Below are 13,757 nucleotides of genomic sequence, written 5' to 3'. Positions count from 1 at the left end.
ATTTTTGCTCCACTGGTTTACGACTTTCCCTGGCTGTGGGCCTGCTAATCAGACCCACAGCCTAGCTGTTCTCTCTACTCCAAATTGTACCCAGGTACTGAATTGGCACTGGGCTCTCTCCAAGTCCCTGTACCCAGGGCTGATGTGCACCCAGGAGTCTCCCAGGGGTTGCAGCATGTATTATGCCACCCCTGGGCTGACTAACTAAATCAGACACAACTGGCTGCTTGACAGCTGGGGCAGAGTGGTGTACTCACCCTCTGCTGTAGATATAGTATTCCTATATCTAAACCTAAATGGACACACAGATCTCCTATCAGTCACTCCTATGGCAGGCCTTGACAATCCTGAAGGCAGAGTGCTTGGAATCGTGTGAGATAGTGCTCTGGCATGAGCTGAGCCTGTCTGCGGCTTTCGGGATCCATCCCTTAGCCGTTTCCATGATATCGCATACCATATACTCTTAAGTGCATTATAATCCTCGCGGTTATATGCCAACTCTGGTATCGCTTTATCAAAACATGTCGAGTAAGGTGTCATACGAATTGGAATACTAACCCCTTGCCAATTCTGGCGACGGGGTTAGCATTCCACCCTTCTAGAGGGACACGACATGTATGTAACCTGTAACCCCGGTTAAAGTCAGACAGAGCCTTAGCTCCACAAAATGGATGCTGCCACCGAGACACAAGTCTGCCCTCCTGCTGCTGGGAGTCCTCCCAGCCCAGGAGGCAAGGACAAAGGGTTTCCTGCCAGGGGCGGTGCCAGCACCGTCCCAGACAGGATTTTGTGTATCCTAGGTAGGCAGGGCTTTAGAGGAAGGTGACTGCAAGTGGCACCCAGGTGCTCACTGTGCATAGGCCGGCTTGAACCAGTTCCAGGGGCACTCCAGCCCCTGAGCTGGGGAAAGCCCGCCAAAGGGGAGGGGTGTAACCACCCCCCTCCTAGTCCCACCCATAGGGCAGGACTTGGTCGCGTGCCAGCCCCTTTTTGCAGGATAAAGGTAGGACCTGGCCCCCTTCCAAATCAGATCATCTTTGAATCCTGAAACTACTTTCCACGAAAGGAACTCAAGACTTCTTCCCAAGATTCTCCCTTGTGACTAAGGAGTAGTCACCCTGCAGCAGCAGGCACCAACCAAGCATCGCGGTTTGTTGCCAGTCTCTCCTCCGGATCAAGACTGCTCCAGCACGACGAGAACCGGCTTCCCTGGCACCTCTGACCTCAACCTACATCATCAGCCCAGCTGTGACCCGTGGGTGCGACGAGACCTCGAGGGACCGGCCATCTTCAGAACTGCACGACGCTTGTCCAGCACGACCACCGAGTGACCCTCGACTGAGTGCTTTGGGGTAAGAGAAGCCCCGACCCTGAGCAGCTCCAGCACCGAAGTTCAGCCCCCCTGCATCCACGAGATCTGCGTGGGGCCCTTCTGCTCTTTGCTGCTCACCGCGTTGTCCCGGTCGCTTGCCCGTTGGCTAGTGGCCCTCTCACGACGCTCCACGACGACAACCACTGCTGGTCTGGTTGCTCCAGACTAGCCCTTGCTCCCCTCCAAAAGAGGAGCACCCTGGACCCTCCTGGTCCACTCAAGACGCCATTTTAGGTCCACCGCGTGGGCCTTGCATTTGCCAAGACTTGTTGCCCAATCCTGGGTCCAGCGACGTCAACAGCAAATACCTTCGTGGGACAGCTCGCACCTCCATCCTGGTCGCCGACAACGCCTCCTGGTCCGAGAGACTGCAGAGCCCAGCATCGCCCACTCACCTGGCTGAGGTGACTTTGTCCGGTGCCATCCTGGTGCCCACTCAAATCACTGGCTAGTGATTCAGAACTTGGTCCCCTCTGCTTACAGGTTTCTTCTTCCCTGATCCAGGCTTGGATCACCACGAACTTCTTCACTGGCCGCCTGCCAGCAACTTCTTTCTTCAGGCTCCTGGATCTTCAACGAGGGTTTCCGACGCAACTTGAACCCTATGCAGCCGCAGCTCCTGGGCTAGGTAAACTGAGTACTCCGGTGCTCCAGCAAAGTCCAACACCCTAAGTGTTCGGATCCACTCTCGTTTTTGACCCACCTAGTCGGGTTCGCCCGAGAACAGTAACTTTGCAATTGCTAGTATCCATAGACTTGTTCCCGCATTACGCGTGAGAGTTCCCACTCTGCACACGGCGTCCCTAGGCCTCCTGCTTCTAATCCAAGGGTTCAGCATTGTAGGCCTAGCGTTTCTACAGTCTAGAAAAGTATTACTTACCTGCTAGTAACTTCGCATTCCACTTCTTGTGTATATGGTTTTTCGTGCCCCTCGGGCATTTGTGTAAATTGTGCGACTTTCAGTAATTCTTTAAGAGTTTTGTTGTGTGCTTAGCTCCCTGTCTCATAAAGAGCCAGGGTAGTCCTGTTATAAATAAATATACTTTATTTTTGATAACAACTTGTGTGGTGTCCTTTCACTTGGTGTTCAAGGGGTAATGTGATGGTAAAACAGCTGGCTTAACACGCCCTCTAGAGTCTTAGCCTTAGACTGCTCGTATCCATGCTACTAGGATAGCTGGTCTATAAGGTTGACTTACAACCAATCATCAATAAGGGTTGTTTGGACTGATACATAGTGATCACTAGAATAGTGAGCACTGCATATCAGGCCAACTTCTCACACTGTGTTCAACTCCCATTCAGGAGGAGGCGCACGTATTGGCAGAAAAGCTTGAAAAAGTCCTTTCATGAATTGTTTGATAAGAAAAGAAGAACAAAGTGAAGATTTGTTAGAGCTCTTCCAAAATCTGGAAATTGCAGCAAAGTGAAACTTGATAGAGGAGAACACCAGACCAGCTTTGGCCAGAGATAATAAATGGGGAAGAATATATTCCGCCGGAGCTTGAATAGGATGGAGAGCATTCGCCTCGCACCAATGACAAAATCGCTTCCACTTTAAGCGATAGGTTTTAACTGTACTCTGGGCACGTGACTTAGCTAGACTTTCCCGGCAGTTTTGAGAGATGTTCAGGTCTTTGAACTCTAAGAAATCAGGAGCCATGCGTGCAAGCGCAGTGACTGTGGATCTGGATGAAGAATTTGACCCTGCTCCCTTGTCAGCATCCTTAGCATTGGGATTAGACCTATCGGATTGTCCTGGGATAGTAAGAGCATTACCTGAAACCAATATTGCCTTGGCCAACGGGGTGCAATTACTATGCGACGGCAGCCTTCTATCTTCATTTTTTTAAGTACCTTCGGGATCAACGGTATCGGGGGAAAAGCGCACGCACAAATCCCTGATCACATGGACAGGGCATTCCCTCTGGATCCCCGTTGAGGGAATCTGCTGGCGTAATATTGGCATTTTTTGTTCTCTCTTGTCGCTAAAAGATCTAATGTTGGCTTGCCCCAAACGTGAAAGATCTTCTCCAGTTGTTCCTGTTCTAGTTCCCACTCGAGACAGCCCCAGAGAGATCTGCTCAGGGTGTCTGCCAAAGTGTTTTGAAGTCCTTTGACATGCTCGGCTCTTAATGTTATATTGTGGGCTGTGACCCACTCCCACAGCTCCTGACCTTCTTGCGACAGAGACTGTGACCTTGTTCCCCCTCTGTTTGTTGATGTAATGCATGCTGGTCGTATTGTCGGTATGGACCAGCACGGAAGATCCCGCAATCCTCGGGAGGAATGCTTGCAGAGAGAGAAAGATGGCACGCAGTTCCAGTCTGATGATGTGCTGTTGCCTGAACTCCTGGTTCCATCTTCCCTGAATTTGTAAATCCTGGAGAAGGCCTCCCCATCCTTCCATGGAGGCGTCGGTTAGAACGAATTCTGGAGGAGTGGGCAAGAAAGAGAGGCCCGGAGTCATGTTCGCTTTCTGAGACCACCAATGCAGAGTCTATCATGCGCGATGTGACCTTGATGGAGTCGTCAAATGACCCTACGGCTTTCTGCCATTGTAGATGCAACTTCTCTCGCAGAGGTCTCATTCTGAGCCGTGCAACAGGTACCAGGCTTATCGCCGATGAGCACATCCCCATAAGAGAAGCAAATGTTTGGACCGAAACTGACCTTTTTGAAATTGATATATCGCCAGCTTTTGCAGACGTTGTTGGCGATCTCTTGACAAGAATGCTTTGCACTGTATGGTGTCTAGCATCACTCCCAGAAAGGGAATTATTTGAAGAGAACGTAATTGCGACTTGCTTTCGTTGAGAGTGAGTCCTAGCTTTGAGAAGAGATGTAGGCATGTTGATATGGCATCATCGGTTACCTGCTGAGAAGGTCCCTTGACTAACCAATCGTCAAGATAAGGGAACACCTGTATTCCTTGAGATCTCAGAGATGCTGCCACTGGTGCGAGGCACTTCGTGAATATCCTTGGTGCCGATTTCAGCCCGAACGGGAGAACCTTGAACTGATAGTGGACACCAGCCACTGTGAATCGTAGGTATTTGCGATGTTTGGGATGTATAGGGACATGGAAGTATGCATCCTCCAAATCCAGAGAAGCCATAAAATACCCTTTGTTGAGACAGCTTAAGACCTTGGCAAGCGTCACCATCCGAAAACTCTGTTTCTTTAAAAACCTATTGAGCTTGCGAAGGTCAAGAATAGGGCGAGAGGAAGGAACGAGAGTAGAACCCCATTCCCTTTTGAGATGAAGGAACCTTTTCTATAGCATTCTTGTGGTGTTTAAGACTTCTTTGAAAAGTAAGTGAAGACGAGGGGGAGGGGGACGCTTGGGCGGTGTAATAGGTGGTCATTTGACGAATTCCAGGGTGTGACCATTGTTGACCAGATGGAGAACCCATTGATCCGAAATGATTTGTTGTCATTGTTGAAGAAAGGCAGAAATCTTTCCGCCCACGGGAGGGAAGTAGAGAGGACTGGCTTCCTTCTGGACTCATTGCTTCCTATTGGAATCGCGACCCTGATTGTTTGATCGCTTTCGCCCGCCCTGGCGAGAGAAACCACTTGAGCAAGATTGTCTGTAAGACGATTGGCCGTACTGCTGTCTATATTGCGTTTGATATTGTCTATTTTGTTGCTGGTATCCACCTCTTGAAGTAAAGCCACGACCTCTTGCCGCTCTGAACGTTCCACGTTTGTATTGGAGAGCAGCCAAAGACTTTGCTGTATCCATATCTGTCTTTATGGCTAAAAGTGCTTCATCTATATGCTTTCCAAATAAGGAATCACCATCATAGGCCATGTCCAATATTTTTGTTTGCACCTCTGGCCTAAGAGATGTAGCTTTAAGCCTCCCTTGGCGTCTGAGTACTGCAGCTCCAGTAAGCTGCCTAAAGTTGGTATTGGCAATATCTAGAGCAGTCTATAATCTCGGATGCAGCTCGCTCTCCTTCCAAGAGAATTTTTCGCGCTTCTTGTTTACGGTCTTCCGGGATAAGTTCCAAGAACTCTGTCAGGTCTGACCACATCTGGCGGTCGTATCGACCCAGTATGGCCAGTAAATTTGCTGCTTTAATGGAGGCTGTAGCATTGGATGAGAACTTTTTCCCTATGAGGTCCAACCGCCTTCCTTCCTTATCTGCCGGCGTTGAAATTGGCATAGCCGGATTCTTGGATCTTTGCTGACCAGCCTGTGTGTGATATGACTGAATCTGGTCGAGGATGACCGATCAGACAAGATGGAGTGTCTGGAGGAGCAGGGTACTTCTTCTAAATCCGGGGAAGAACCGCAGGTATAGAGGCAGGTGTCCTCATGATCTTTATCCCTTCATTCCAAATGTAGTCAATGATGGGGATCGCTCTAGTCACCTTCCTGTATGCCTCCTTGAAATCATGCAAGAAGCAATCCGTATGTTCAATTGTGACTGGTAATTGAAATCTTGTTGCAGCACGCTGCATTAGGTTGTGAAAACCGCTGATGTCCTCTGGCGGAGAATCTGACGGTTGAGGAATAGGTGGTGAAGGCATGGGAATGACAATTGTCCTACGGATCCACATTGCCAGCATTGTCGGTTAATTCCCCTTCAACACCTTCTTCGTCTGAAGAAGTATCATGGTGCGTATGAGGAACTGCTCCAGGTTGTGATGGAGAACTAGGAACATCCTTTTGCGGCAGAGAGACTGGTACTTCAGTAAGTACAGGAGGCAAATCAGAAGCGGTTGACACTGGAGGAAATCTTTGCCGATAATCAGCCAGCATGGCTTGAAGATCTTGGATGAGTGTAGGAGGCAGATGACTTGTCTCTCCTAGGTAAGGAACCCTTCTGGGAGGTCTATGATATGGTCTAGAGAGGTGCTCCTGGTAGCATTTCTCCTGGTAGTCCTCTTCCTCATCGTCCTCCTGACACTTTATTTGAAGCTCAGAGGGGTGGCGAGCAATGCCGAATGGTCCCCCGTCATTTTCCTCCTCAAAGTCGTCATCCTCAACATAAGTTTCCAGGATATGAGATGGAAGCAAAGGAGAAATATTACTATAATCCTGTTTATGGGAAGTCTTCAATTGGAAATGAGTGTAGGAGATCGGCGTGGTTTGCGATACTGGAGGAAATGCCGTTGAAAAAGTCCTCGTCGACGGGCTCTTAGTCGTCGATGGGATAATCTTTATTGAAGCAGTCTTCGTCGACGGTGTTGTCGTCGACGCTGTCGTCGTCGACGAGCTCGACGTCGACGGAGACTTAGAGAAGGAATCCTTCGCCACCATAGACTTTTTAGAAGTAGAGATCTTAGAAGATACAATAGGCGAAGATATGGAAGTAGTGGAGACCGTAGCAGTAGACATCCGGGCAGCAGAAGTCACAGAAACCGTATGTGAGGAAACCAGAGAGAGGGTCTTTATCTGGGTTTTACTCACGGTTCTGGTCTTTGAAGGCCTACTGGAAACCTCAGGAGATGAAGACAGCTTTGACCCAGAGGAGATTTTCAGAGACCTCTGTGACTGGTCAGAGACTGATCAGAGACTTCAAGGGAAGACTTATGATGTTTCCTTCCCTCGCTGGAGGAGCGGTCATGAGATCTAGCTCGCTTGCTAGATGTGGAGGCCTTGTCATCCTCCTCAGCCGAGGAAGATTTCAACCATAAAAGAAGCCTGGCTTCCCTGTCCCTAATAGTTTTAGCAGGGAAAGCCATGGTTAGGATGTAGGCAGTAAATGCAACCCTCTTCTTCTCACTGGTCCTACAAGCTCTAGAAAGAGCTTCCTTGTCAGCCATCTTGAATAAAAGGTGAAGAAACTGAGTAGGCACTCAGGGAGACTCCCTTCCACACGACGTGCGGTGAAAATCAGAGGAGAACTGCCTCTGCTGGGAAGGTTCTAGAGGGTGCTGATAGCGGATTGGTTGGAAATATTTTTTAGTTCTTTTCATATAATGATGTAGATAGGCTACTATATTTTAGGCCTATGGGCTTTTCTTTTAGCCTACTACTGTTTTTTCTAAGGCACTGCTTTTGTATTTTTACCGTGGGACTACCGCCTCGGCGACGGGGAATGATTCAGGCATGTGAATCTATGAAAGATACCCCAGTATTAGATAAATGCCCCATGTCCAAAATGTCAGGGCTGCTGCCAAGGCAGCGGAATCCAAAGTGCGCCATTGCAATGGGACAGAGGAGTGCATCTTACTCCTATCTCCTAAAACATGGCCCCAAAGAACTAACAGCCTAAACGTTGCAGCTGACGCTACTTGCCCTGCAGCTGGGATGCAAAGGAGGCCTGGGCACTCGCTGTGTCCGCTGGACAATTGCGTAAAACGTTGCAGCTGTCCGCGCTGGTGCGGCGCAGCTGTGAACAGGCAAATAGGCCCTGGCACAACTGTGCCCTCGGGCCTCACTGGGGCTCTCTAAATATATGTCCCCACTATTGCAGTTGCCCACTACCACGCGGGGCAACTGTGAAAAAGGCCACATGGGTGGGAATGCACGGGCCCCTCTGCGCCCTTTAACAATAATTATGCCCCTCGTTGGAGCCACACTGGCTCTCAAACCAAACATGCCCAACATTGGAGCGGCCCGCAACGGCGGGTACGGTCAGGAAAACAGGCACGGTGCCTTCACTGGCACCACACGACACATCTCGAGCCCCCACTCATCTGGACTCGCTGGGTGGCTTCACTCGGTCTTCTCGTGCGGCACGGGGCTTCCCTTGCTCACCGGAGCCCCGCCGATCAGCTGCTGCACCTCTCCTCACTTCACCCCAGCCCCCTCTTGGGACCCGGGACTTGGATGTGGAACCTGCAAGGCTCCAGACCTCCTACTGAGCACATCCTAGAGCGGGGTGGGCTCAAGCCGGGGACTTTGAACGCGGCGCTTCGCTTCCGGCCTCACAGCTCTTCCGCTTCCATCCACCAGGCCCCACCCATAACCAGGCGGGCCGCGGATCGCGGTTTCTTTTCTCTTCGTGGCGGCAATGAGGGGTAGGCTCCCTCTTAAGCGGGCAAATGTGGGATGGGCACCCGCCATTAAAATACACGCATAAGCGGGGTGGGCACCCGTAATTAAGATCGAATAAGCGGGGTGGGCAACCGCTGTTTCCAGCATCATGGGGGAATCCTTCACGTCGGGATTCCCTCTCATAGGGCGGCAGCTCAGCGCTGCGCAGCCCACATGTTCTCCTTCTCCTGGGGGCAAATAAGAAAACCCAGCACAGCGCTCACGAGGTGCTACGATCACAAGAAGTCCTGGAGGTCCTTAGGAATTAAGGAGGTAATGCTGGGCACCGGGAGGCAGCCCTCATGGCAATTCCTCCAGGGCCCCAGCAAGGTCAGGAACAGCCCAGCATCATGGAAAAGAACAACTTCATGGGGTCACAGCCCCTCTACGTACACCAACATTTCCTTTGTCTGTAGTGCAGGGAATGGGGGAACCAGATGCAACTGGTTCAGGGGGGATTTGGAGCACTTTGTTTTGCAAGGCCCTCTTCCCCTTTGTCAAGTGGGGGCTCAGTGATCAGACACACCACAGGGGGTGGAGCCAGCATTCACCAGGGCAGGCACCATCCTATTCAGAGTCAGGGGATTACCCCTCCCACTACTCCCAGCCCATGTGTCCTATTCAGCCCAGCGCTGACTCACCCAGCCCCTCCTGGAGCCACACACACTTCCCAGCCTCTGCAATTCACATCAGGCAGGCAGACACATAGCACACAGAAATGCCAACTTATAAAAGTGGCATTTCTCCCATAGTCACAATAAATCTGTGCACACCATTGCACAGCATTTATTCTCACAATTTCATACATACTAAATTTGACCACGCTGCTCCTCCCATACCATGAATTACCACTGACACACTGATCAGGGAATCCCCAATGCATTCCTATGGGAGGGCAGGCCAACCTTATCAAATGTACACAGAGAGCACACACACTTTACACTGGACCACAGTGCTAAAGTGCCCAGAGGCCTAAAACCACTAATACCATGTCAGAACTTAAGGCAAGAAGGTTTTGGGGTGAACCTGCCAAAAGGGCCAAGTCCAACAGATACAGACAGTGACAAACCCTCATTAACTCTTCAAAACACAGAAAACGAGCGCAAAAAAAAGAGCTTGATGAGAGCCCATCCAGCAACTTTTACTGCTGGTGAGCATGTCACTCACACTGTGTGAGTGTTTTGCAGCCTTTTTTTAAATAAACAAAATACAGGAAGAAGGGTGCAGAAACATTACTAATATAGTGTCTAACGTCATTCAAAGTAAATGGCAGGATTGCAGAATGTTGTTTGAATTTCTTTGACACTAAAAAAAATAAAAAAAGTACAGGGATCATTATTTATAGATTTAAATTTTAACTTCACACATCTGGTAAATTTTTGCCCAAAATCTTAATTTACTCAAAGAAGATGGACTCCCACTTCCAGTTAGCTATTAGATGGCCCGATTTAACAAGGAAACTAGCGATTACTATTGCATCCCATGGCACTACCTGGACGGTCGGTGCTCCAGTAGAAGCAGAAGATGGGCTCATTTCCCTCTTGATGGACCAGAAGTGGATGAGACAAAATCCAGTCATACTTCCTGTCACCTCAAATACTGCAATGGCCGCTCAGTTGCTGATCCAAACACAAATAACACTGGCAACAAAACCAATGGCTGAAGGGGCAGACCATTTCTGAACTCCAAGTATGTTGTTTGGTGGCCTGATCTAACATTTGAGTGAAACACCAAATAAGCAGAGGCTGAAATGGCCTGCTCCTAAAACCCCTATCTGTAAGTCATTTAAAATATATTTTATTAATCACTTATGTGTTTACAAGAGGATGGGAGGCAGTTAAAGACAACTCTTGACAGGGGTAAATACAACTTGTCACAAGGATTACTTATTATCATTGAGTCCAATAGAACCCAGACATATTGCCCAACAAGTACTCTAAAGACAGACGAGTCCTCAAACAAGAACTCAAAGTTATATTCCTCACATTAATTCAAAATTGCCACTCACCTCCATTATAAACCGTTTATCATGGCTTCCACCTGTTTCTGATATAAGTTCATACTTGAGACCTCTTCTTTTTTCATTAAGCTCCATCACTGGGTTTTTCCCACTTGCTGTTAGAATTGGACCCTGAGTTCTCACCTAAGCAAACATAACAAATGATTTGCATTAGGGACAAATCAATTACTACAATAAGAAATAAAAATAGTTGTCATGGTTTCGGGATCAACCTTTCTGCATTCGTCTAAATTTCTGCCAATATGAGATTTCAAATGAAAATAAAATTGTTCATTATACTGACTATAAGAGTTTTGGAATACTTTCTTACAATGATTTATGGATATAAATTCATTTTTTATTGTACTTTTATCAAAACCCCCTTCCTTGGAACATTTGTTAACTTTTCACCTGCATCAGGACTACAGAAAATCTGAATACAAACAGATTGTACTGCATATTTTGACATCTGCTCTTTGGGGTCCCCTCGCCCAGCTGGTACAATGACCATTGGCCCAAGGGTTTCTACCAGGCACCTCTCCCTACTACAGTAGTGCGCAATCTCGGGGTAAAATTTGATTCTATTGCTTCCTTCTAACCATCCCCCTCCCGCCCCCCCCTGCTTTGGCCTGCTAAAAACATGAAAAGATTTAATCTACCTCCTCCCCTCCTCAGCAGAAAACCGTGCTCCAGGCCTTGATCACCTCAAGGCTGGATTATGGTAACTCTCTGTACTGGGGCCTAACTGCCTATCGCCTGAAGACATTACAGCTGGTGCAGACTGCTGCTGCCAGGCTTTTACTGCTCCTTCCCAGGAGAGCCAACATTCAACCAGGCTTAAAGGAACTGCCTGGTCGACTATAAAGAACGTGTGAGATTCAAACGTTTGGTCCTGGCAAACAGAGATGTTTACCACAAAGGCCCTCAGGATTTGTCGAAAAAAACCATTCACACCTTACCAATCAGCTCAGTCTCTTCGGTCATCCAATTCCTTGCTGGTAGTAATTCCTCACTTCAGACGGTAAAAGTGGGGTGGTAGCTCCATCTCTTATCTGGCTACCAGGGAGTGGAATGCCCTCCCAGTTCAGCCCCATGCTTCCAGGGACATTCTGACCTTTAAGAGACTTCTTAAGACCTGGGTCTTTGGTTCTGCTTTGTAGTACTCTGTTATTTGGGATCACACTTGCCACTTAGTGCTGGGGTACTCAATTGAGTAGCTGTTGCACTTTACACATCTTCAAATAATAAATGATATCTAGTCTGTGGCCTTTTAGGATCACTATATTATCTTCAAGCAGGGCACATCACACCTTACCAATCAGCTCAGTCTCTTCGGTCATCCAATTCCTTGCTGGTAGTAATTCCTCACTTCAGACGGTAAAAGTGGGGTGGTAGCTCCATCTCTTATCTGGATACCAGGGAGTGGAATGCCCTCCCAGTTCAGTCCCATGCTTCCAGGGACATTCTGACCTTTAAGAGACTTCTTAAGACCTGACTCTTTGGTTCTGCTTTGTAGTACTCTGTTATTTGGGATCACACTTGCCACTTAGTGCTGGGGTACTCAATTGAGTAGCTGTTGCACTTAACACATCTTCAAATAATAAATGATATCTAGTCTGTGGCCTTTTAGGATCCCTATATTATCTTCAAGCAGGGCACAACAAGATAGTGAGATCTATTTATTATTAAGCACTTATTACAATTACACAGGTTAAGCACATATGCATAATAGTAAATATATTCTGAGCAGCACTTGGAGAGCTTCAGCCTCCTCACATGCCCCGGTCTCACGCCCCTGAATTGTGATGGCAGTAAACCAGTCAAATTAAAACATAAAAGTCTAGATCTTAACTGAGAAATATAAGGGACTATTTGTAACATTATTTTAGAGTAAAATAAAAGCAGTACATATAATTTCTATACAGCATTACAAATCCCTTGAAGCATAATGTCTTTTCACATGTGTTGATCGTGCCAGAAAGAAAGTATAACCAGTAATGTACATTTCAGTAGTCCCATAGTTCAAGGTGGGCACTTATTTGGTGTTTCCATTAACCTATTCAACATATTTGCCTATTCAGCCACAACTTCTGAAAGTTTCTCTTCCCCACAAGGTTTTAAATATTGGAACCAATGCAAACATTTCTGGGCAAAGATAATGCAGTTATTGTGGTGTGGGCTCAGTGAAGATGCCTACTGCATGTTTATAGGTTGGACTCTGCTGTAATTCAGGCATACATATGATATTTCACACGGTTAAAGATTGATGTCACCAACGTCAGGCTTCATGCTGAAATGTGGGGAAAGGATGACAGGAGGATGCCCTAAAATAGATGCTGCAGCCACAAATGATGGACAGAATGCTGACTGAATCAAACATTCACCCCCAATTAAGAGATTTGGGTTAAATCCATCGTTCCTTTGCTCACTACACCACCTCAGTTTGGACCCAGCCAAAATCAGTCTTGACCATGCTCCACATGGGAACAGTCCAGCCGGAACTGCTAAGCCGGCTCTCCCTGGACCGGAAACCAGTATCCTGGGACCGGGTTCGGTGTAACACCCCTCATCAGACAGGCTAGCTTGAATCCAGTGGCACAGTGAGCAAGGGACCTACGACGTGCCATTCCATCCCATTTAGGGCGAAGAGTGCTGCGCCAACAAATGATGGATGGAATGCTGAATAAATCAAACATTCACCCCCCCCATTCAAGAGATCTGGGTCAAATCTATTGATCCTTAGCTCACTACACCAACCAGTTAGCAGAATAGATGCAAGAACCACGAAATACCTCAACCATATTGGTCTTGGAGATTAAAGATAGTTCAGGGCTTAAGATGACCTTGAAATTTTGTCACCTGGAGGACCTTTTAGAGGTGTGATTTTGGGCATAAGGAAATAATTACCATGGATGCAGGAAGCTATAAATACAGCAGGTCAGTACAAAAGTAACATACACTAGGGAACATTTCTCTTACAAAAAAATGCACTCACATTTTAAATACTCCGACGCAAGACAGGCCATGGCACAACAAAGAAATCACTGTCTTATACATTGAAAATGATAAATCATAAATGATGACTTTAGGTCCTTTTTCCCCAAAGTAAGCAAATGAGAGAATACATTTTCCAGTTGTCCTTCAAGATACACATTACATTTTGATCCAACTTGATTTTAAAAGCACAAGGGGACTGCTTTTAACTTTTTCCAAACATTCCCCTTGTTTTATATATTAAAAAAATATATAATAATTTTAAATAAACAAAGTCTTGCTATGTTTTTGTTTTCCCCACTGCATCTCCTGTGGTCGCATCAAACTTTTTTCAAACCTTGATTTTTAAAAGGCCCCTTCTTCAAAATAAACATGATATGGTGGTTTCGTACAGT

General features: G+C 47.4%; 1 protein-coding gene across 6 annotated transcripts in view; it reads right to left on the bottom strand.

Moving 5' to 3' along the window:
• STRBP (spermatid perinuclear RNA binding protein) overlaps positions 1-13,757 on the bottom strand; it is a 617,908-nt gene that overhangs the window by 141,739 nt on the left and 462,412 nt on the right. For all 6 annotated transcript variants that reach the window (XM_078641959.1, XM_078641961.1, XM_078641960.1 and 3 more), the window contains one exon: positions 10,378-10,512. In XM_078641959.1, coding sequence (XP_078498085.1) covers positions 10,378-10,512 — 135 coding nt within the window. The remainder of the gene's footprint in view (positions 1-10,377; positions 10,513-13,757) is intronic.

Source organism: Lissotriton helveticus, chromosome 5_1 (assembly GCF_964261635.1).
Source record: "Lissotriton helveticus chromosome 5_1, aLisHel1.1, whole genome shotgun sequence".
Lineage (NCBI taxonomy): Eukaryota > Metazoa > Chordata > Amphibia > Caudata > Salamandridae > Lissotriton > Lissotriton helveticus.
The sequence above is the reverse complement of the archived record's forward strand: the minus strand, read 5'-3'. Positions and strand labels throughout refer to the sequence as shown.